A 7226-nucleotide genomic window follows, 5' to 3' on the forward strand; every position below is an offset into this window, starting at 1 on the left:
TCACAGCATGACTATTTTCTTCAACCCATTTAATTAGAGCAGGTAGGCATCCATGTCAGTCAAGTCGAGCAGCCACCTCTACTTTTTCTGGTATACCGAAAAAGTAAATTGGGTGGTTGTTACATTAAAAAAGTCTAACTTGTAATTTGAACGCAATAATTTCGTGTTTCTATGAACGTAATTAAATCATGAAGGATCTGTACGAAATTCAACAACTTAATTTGTTCTTGTTGAGATGACATGATACAGTCTAGTAAGAGTGGTTAGTTGCTGAACTCATAAAATTCACAAGATCGAACAAGATCTCAAACTGCAGGAAAATCACTGGAGTTAAAAGAGGCAGACAACTACACACACACCACGTGCATGCTATTGCTATTTATTGTGGATTAACCTGTCAAGGACAAAAACAAAAAAAAAATCTGCATCAAATACAGGAAATCATAGCTTTCCTGTGTTTCCTAGATTGTTGGCATGGTGGTTAGTGCTGTTGCTTCACAGTAAGAAGGTCCTGGGTTCAAATCTACATTCTGGCTAGTTTGCAGTGGTTTCTCTCTGGGTATTCTGGTTTCCTCCCACAATTAAAAGTCATGCAGTTATTAGGGTTAACTGGTGATTCTAAATTACCTGTGAATGTAAGTGCAAATGGTTGTTTGTTTCTATGTGATAGACTGGTGAGCTATCCAGGGTGTACCCTGCCTTGTAACCTATCGCTTCAGGGTTATTTCCCAGCCCCCCTGCAACCAGGATAAAGATAGAAGGATAGTTGTTGAAGACCCATTCAATTTTTATGGTAACCAGGATCTACACTTTGTTGAACATTATGTAATATGAAGACAACATGTAGTATTTAAGTGACCAAGTAGTATTGGGGTAAAAGTTATTGAATACTGTTGAAATAAAATGACAAAATTGTGAAGGATTAAAATATTCCAAGAGCTCAACTTACTTCATCTAAACATGTTTCAATCGCGTTTTATGAACACAAAATGCACAGGTTTATTGAATATGAAAAAGTTGTGTTGATTTAACTCAGTTGTTTAAGTTTCTGCCAAAGCAAAACATTTGTGTGCAACCAATGTCCACTATTGAATCAAGGCAATCCAACATGGCCTTTTTTTCAGTGTACTGTGAGCTTCATGAACTACCTGTCCATTTAAGTCTCTCTGAAATGGAGAGTGCTGTGATCTTATGTGTGTGTATTTAAAACCTCAACTCTGCTGATACAAAAGAGACCCAAACCAGTGCAAAAGAGATTCAAAACCAGTGTTTTAATGAGTAGAATAAGCCATTTAAAGTTTCCATTGATTGAATAAACCTCAAATTTGAGTGCTTATCATGTAAAATATTGCAAAATATAGCAAATTTCCAAAAATGTACAAGTGAAGATATTGTTTTATTCAGAACACTCAGTCATTTAGGAAAACCAAAACTCTCACAAAGTTGTGACTGAAGTCCATCTTTAGTGTAAGTGTTTGGCAATTTTTCATGTGCTCAAAAAAATCACTATCAACATTTTCCCAGATATCACCCTAAACACAATTAATAGTAGTTAATTTACCCACTTTCTCTTACTCTGAAGAGATAAATCAACATGATTTAACATTTGCTACTCATTCAAGTCATTTCAACGTCAAGCCTAAATGTACCATCACAGATTAAATGTTCTATGATGTTTATATGTGATGTTATTCTGTCTGTGCAGACAGCAAGAGATATTTGATTTTCATTAATTTCTCAGAGTTGGTTGCTGTATTAAAAGATGTATAACTGTGAACTTGACTCATTTGTTTTCAGACTGATATCAGATGAGCAACATTTATGGCAGGTTGGTTGGTGTACTTTACAATCTCTTTTTGCAGCAATGAATAAATAAATAACTATAAGTTTTGTCTACTTATAGAGACACTTCAGGAAAAGTCATGTGATCGTGGCACGCAAACACTAAATGTACATTAACAGAATACTGTGCTGCCTTTTCACATTTCAGTCTTCTTACAGTGTCCGTGCTTTAAAAATGGACATTATGACAGTGTTCTCTGTTTTTAATAGTCGTACCCTAATGTAGTTTTTTGTGCGGTCCATCTGTCAGAAAGTCTTTGTCATTCTTGTTGTAACTGTTGTCCATGTGCTGTGTTTTATCAGGTGACCAGCTGAGCTGTTCTTGTGGTACCAGCAGATCTACGTAGAGATTCTTCTGCTCTATTTCACTGTTTACCATCGTGTACCCGAGATAAGACATGGCCTCTTCACACACTTCCTGTACTCGTTTGACCGTGTTGTGTGGCAGCATGGTGCGCCAAGCCTGAGAGATGTCAGTGGCGCTTCGCGATGTGATGTCAAAAGCCTCTTTAATGGAGCCTTTGCCTTTTCCGTGGGTCACCTGGTAGATCCATGTGGCCAGCTGTGTGGTCATCTCCAGACCTACAAACTGATACAAGGATTTGATCTCCTTGACTGGGTTGCGCGTCACATCCTCGTAGCGAACCAGTTTGTAGCGGCCTTTTAGAAACGGAGGAGGCTTCAGGACCGCCCTCTTATTGATACGCAAGTGGCTTCGACAGATCTCCTGCATGACCTGATACTGTACCTCTGCTTCATTGATGGGTTTCTGCTCCAAGACGATCGCGTTATCACTCGCTAAGTATTCAGCTACCTTTTCCTTAGACCGCATCACTCCCCGTGGGTCTCGGACCAGGTGGATGATGCGGAGATTTAAGTTTGGGTCCAGCAATAGTGGGTAGAGGGATTCTAGCTCAAAGATGCGCACTTCCTTGTACACCACATGAGAGTAAAAGCCACACACCTGCTCTACAATCTTCAGGTCCCGAGGTTTACAATTCTGTTGGCAGTGTGTCTTGTTGCTGAGCTGATTACGTGGCATGAGAGGACAGACCGGGGGTGAGCACAGAGCTCGACTGTGACTCCACATAAACAACTCTTTCTGGTTCTCTGGAAGGTAGGACTCCATCACTGAGAAGTCACACTGGAACAGGCTCCGTAAGAGATCCCTCAAGGCCATTCGAAGTGCCCGTGCACCATTTTGCCTCAGCTGGGTCCACACATGCCAGCCAGGCTCCATAAGATAGAAGACAGACGGGTGCTGACTGAATACCTGGCCCAGGAAGGATGAGCCTGATCTCCATGATGACAACAATAGAACGTGGACTTTGTCATTGGAGGGTTGTGGGTCATAGAGGCTGAGCTGCATGTACCAGCCGCTGACCAGCAACAATGCTGCCCCACATAGGATCACTTGGAACTTCATGGTGTTGTGGTTCACTCTGTAGCGCAACATTATGGCTGTGAGCTGCTGTCCAGTCAGTGGTGCTTTGTGCGAATTCTTCTCTCTTCAATCTTGTTTTAAGCTGTGTCTCTTTTGCTGCATAAAAAATACACAAATAATATTAATTATTTTTTATAAAATACCAATTTGTTTGCAAATCCTGTCTTTGCTGGAAAACCTGGCATGCCACTGGTTGTGAACCACCTTCTTAAACATTTTAAATCACATGATACAATTTTGTATATGGTGGAGAAACTAAACCGAAACGGCAAACATTAACCAGTGATACTTTTTGTAAGGGTCATTTCATCAGCACAGAATTTTAGCTTAAAAAATCTTGCATACTCCTTCTGTTTCCCTTGTTTGTCTCTCACTGTGTGTGTGTGTGTGTGTGTGTGTGTGTGTGTGTGTGTGTGTGTGTGTGTGTGTCTGTGTGTGTGTGTGTGTGTGTGTGTGTGTGTGTGCGGTTTTACCACAAAGGTCTGCTACCCAGTACCCAGTTGGAATTAAAGGTTATCCAGTATTCTGGGCTGTAGAATCTACCGTAGCATCGCAGAACAGAGCGTGTCCACAGTCCTTTGAGTATCCCAGGGGAGCTCTCCTCTCCTTCTCCGCTTCCTCTGTCAAATGCTGCTGCTCGGATAATTATTTTCTTTAGTCCCCGGGCGTGTAAAAAGCGGAGATTTTGGGCGGAGTCTTGCATGCACAGAGTTGACGGTGTGGCAGGGGACTGCCACAGCCGATGCTATCGTCACCTTCCGGCATAACAGGTCAGCTGGGGGATGTTCGAAAGCTGGAACAGAACTGTTAAAAAGCCGTAATTTACATTTACCCAACTGCCGACATCGTTTAAGACATTTGCTCTTTATGTGTTAATTATCTTGTGGTTCTGTCTGTGTTTTATATCTTCTGGTGTGCCAAAATATGATCATCTGCCAAACAGTAATTTCGGATGTTCCCAAAAAGCGATTGCCCGTACCTGTAAAATACTTATTTGTTGAATTATAATATATGAAAAGTGTCTAATGCCTCACTCACGAATGGTATCAATTCATCTTGAGCTACAAACAACATTCTGGCTGCATCAGTTTTTAACACAGCAACTTTTATATATGCTCAAGAGTTAAAAAGATATTTTAACTGGCCTAAAGGGCTGGATTGATTAAATTGTAGGTACAATATCATAAAGATAGCCTACAAGTCATAAAGATAAAGAACAGGTAATGTCTTTAATTTATATATAACCTTGTGAATCCTGTTCGTTATTTAACAATATGAGTAAGACATTACACACACACACACACACACACACACACACACACACACACACACACACACACACACACACGCAAAACAAGACATTGGACATGCAAACGTAGCAGCCACGATAACACAAAAAAACAAATATAAATATATATTTAAATATCCCCCCCCCCCCATTTCTTTGTACTTTCACGTCCATTCCGAGAATTCTGGCAATTTCCCTTAAGGAACTCGGTGACATTTGTGAGTTCTTATAAGCGATGATTATTATTTTCTCCGAGGTCTGCAGCAGATCTTATGAACTAGACCAGCAAAAATGCCACTTACTGCCGTTGGGGGTGAGTGGATGAAAACAGGACAAAGACACGGTGAAAGAGAGGCAGAGGTGAATAACCAATGATTAAATGCGTAAAGAGAGGCGTAAAAACACGCAGCGAGTGAAAAAGGTGAGTGAAGAAACAATGCGTCATGGAAATCCCCCAGCAGCCTTGACCTATTGCAGAGTAAATAGAATAGAATAGAATGCTTTTTATTGTCACTATAAACATATACAATGGTATACCCATACCTGTAAACATGGTATACCCGTACCGCAGACATGTTAGAAAGAAAGAAGAGTGAAGTCCATAGTTATGCAGCACTATATACAGATGAACAGTATTCAAAAATAACAAATATTCAAACATCGGGAAAAAAGTGTTATATATTTACCATTAATTAAGTATTGCACAGTAGTTATGGTAGTTTAGTGTGTGTATAGAGGGAGGTCCTTGGATTGGGTGAAGCAGGTTGAACAGGTCAACACCAGGGTGGGAGCTGTCCTTGATAGTGTTTGTTGCTCTGCTGAGGCAGCAGGATTAACAACTGTCCATCAGGGAGGGGACAGGACAGCCCATGATGCCAAGGAAGGATTGAGGGCCACCTGATCCAGCCTTAACTCTAAGCTTTATTAAAAGAGAAGTTTTAAGCCTAATCTTAAAAGTAGAGCGGCTGTCTGTCTACCAAATCCAAATGTTTTATCATTGAAACTTTTGCTCGTCTTTGGGAACCTGTGACGAATGGCTTCACTCCTTCATGTTTTCAGAGCAACATCTCGCACACACAGACACACTAAAACACACTCACATGCAGTCATTGAATGTATTTACTGTCTTGCTTTCCATACAGTAACTTCATGATTGACTGCATAGGGAACATCAGTAAATTGCACAGAAACATATAGTCCCATGAATGTGGGTATTAGGGAAATTCTTTTATTATTTTATTATTCTTTTACAATATGCATGGAGGAAGTTGAGAGAGGTACAGCAGTGAGTATAACAGCCATACAGTTCTGTCATACAGTCTGATCACGAAAACGTAAATACCCACATCAAGGCTTACTGCAGTAAGAACCAAGGTCAGGTTAACTATTAATTTAACAATATCTAGTGCATCTGCAGCAGTCGTGATAGCATGACACAGTGGGACACTGATTCTTAGAGCGCGTAAGTCTGTCGAAATCAGAGTTTGGGAAATATCCATCATACGTGTGTGCAGCTACAAAGAAGTCATTCATCAGGTTTTGCAGTTACCGTTAAAGCATGAGCTCACATCGAAATTGCAAAACAACTGGAAAGACTGTCCAAGTTTGTGGTACGTCACCAAACAAGAGCATGTAGCAGAACAAGCTGCGTGTCACTGTAAGAGAGGATTTGACAGGTTTTTCATTGTTTTTGCAACCCGCACACACTTAAACACTCAACACCCCTGACTTTCTGAAGCTTCCCATTATACCGGTTATACTTTCTGTAACAACATTTAATGTGCTGTCTTTTATCAAGAGGGATGATTGGTGGAAGACAATGCATGTTTTGATAATCACTTAATTATTTCAGCTATTTTACAAGCAGATATGCTGACTTATCAACATCTGCTTTTCTTTGTCTGATATGACAAAGGTCTAGGTAGTCTAGGTATCATTCTGCAAAAGACCAAATAATTAAAATAATAAAAAATAATAATTATAGGCAGTTTGGCGATTATTAGAAATACTTATCTGCAACCACAGTGCTGTTATCCTCCAATGATTTCAAAGGGCAGCAAAGTTGATTCTCAGAATCAGAGAGTCATCTGAGTCAATTAATATTTTAAGTGACTTGGCATTGTTAAGCTCGTTTTCTGAAAGATTATGTCATAATTGTCCTGAAATTTGCTGTCCAAAGTCCAAAATTTCTGCTGGTGTCTGTTTGTGGTGAGCATCAGATCAAAGTTAAGAATTATAAATTGTAATTATAATTAGCTTCTAGTGCACTTTCAGGCCCGTGAGACTCATTTAGACTCTCGGACACTAAGCCATGGCTCTTTGCGAAGTGCACACATTTCTGCATATCTGCCATTCAAAGACACTTTTTATAGAGTTTATTTTATGTAATATTCAATACTGAACTGTATGTGGGAGCCGAATCTTCAGCCCTGCTGAGAATCCATGTGGGACTTTACTTCCATGGGCATATCATGCAGGCCAGTTACATGCAAATACCAAAGGGTCATTTATAGCTGACATATGAAATTATCTTGCAGACCAGTTATATATAACAGAATAGTAACTGCTCAGCTGGGGTTCCAAGCAATTCAAGCAGGTACTAAAATATGACATCATACCCAGAGTGCGTGCCACCAATTGGCTGGTCAGTGG

The 7226-nt window shown here is 40.1% G+C and overlaps 1 protein-coding gene across 1 annotated transcript; it reads right to left on the reverse strand.

Annotated features, from left to right (window-relative positions):
• Positions 1-1256: 1256 nt before the first annotated feature.
• Positions 1257-4239, reverse strand: LOC101483294 (carbohydrate sulfotransferase 6-like). Its single transcript, XM_004576405.2, has 2 exons — positions 3760-4239; positions 1257-3382 (listed from the first exon to the last, which is right to left on the reverse strand). Exon 2 carries the CDS (start codon positions 3296-3298, stop codon positions 2060-2062), a length of 1239 nt encoding a protein of 412 aa, XP_004576462.1. The 5' UTR covers positions 3299-3382; positions 3760-4239; the 3' UTR covers positions 1257-2059.
• Positions 4240-7226: the final 2987 nt, after the last annotated feature.

Source organism: Maylandia zebra, linkage group LG7, assembly GCF_041146795.1.
Source record: "Maylandia zebra isolate NMK-2024a linkage group LG7, Mzebra_GT3a, whole genome shotgun sequence".
Lineage (NCBI taxonomy): Eukaryota > Metazoa > Chordata > Actinopteri > Cichliformes > Cichlidae > Maylandia > Maylandia zebra.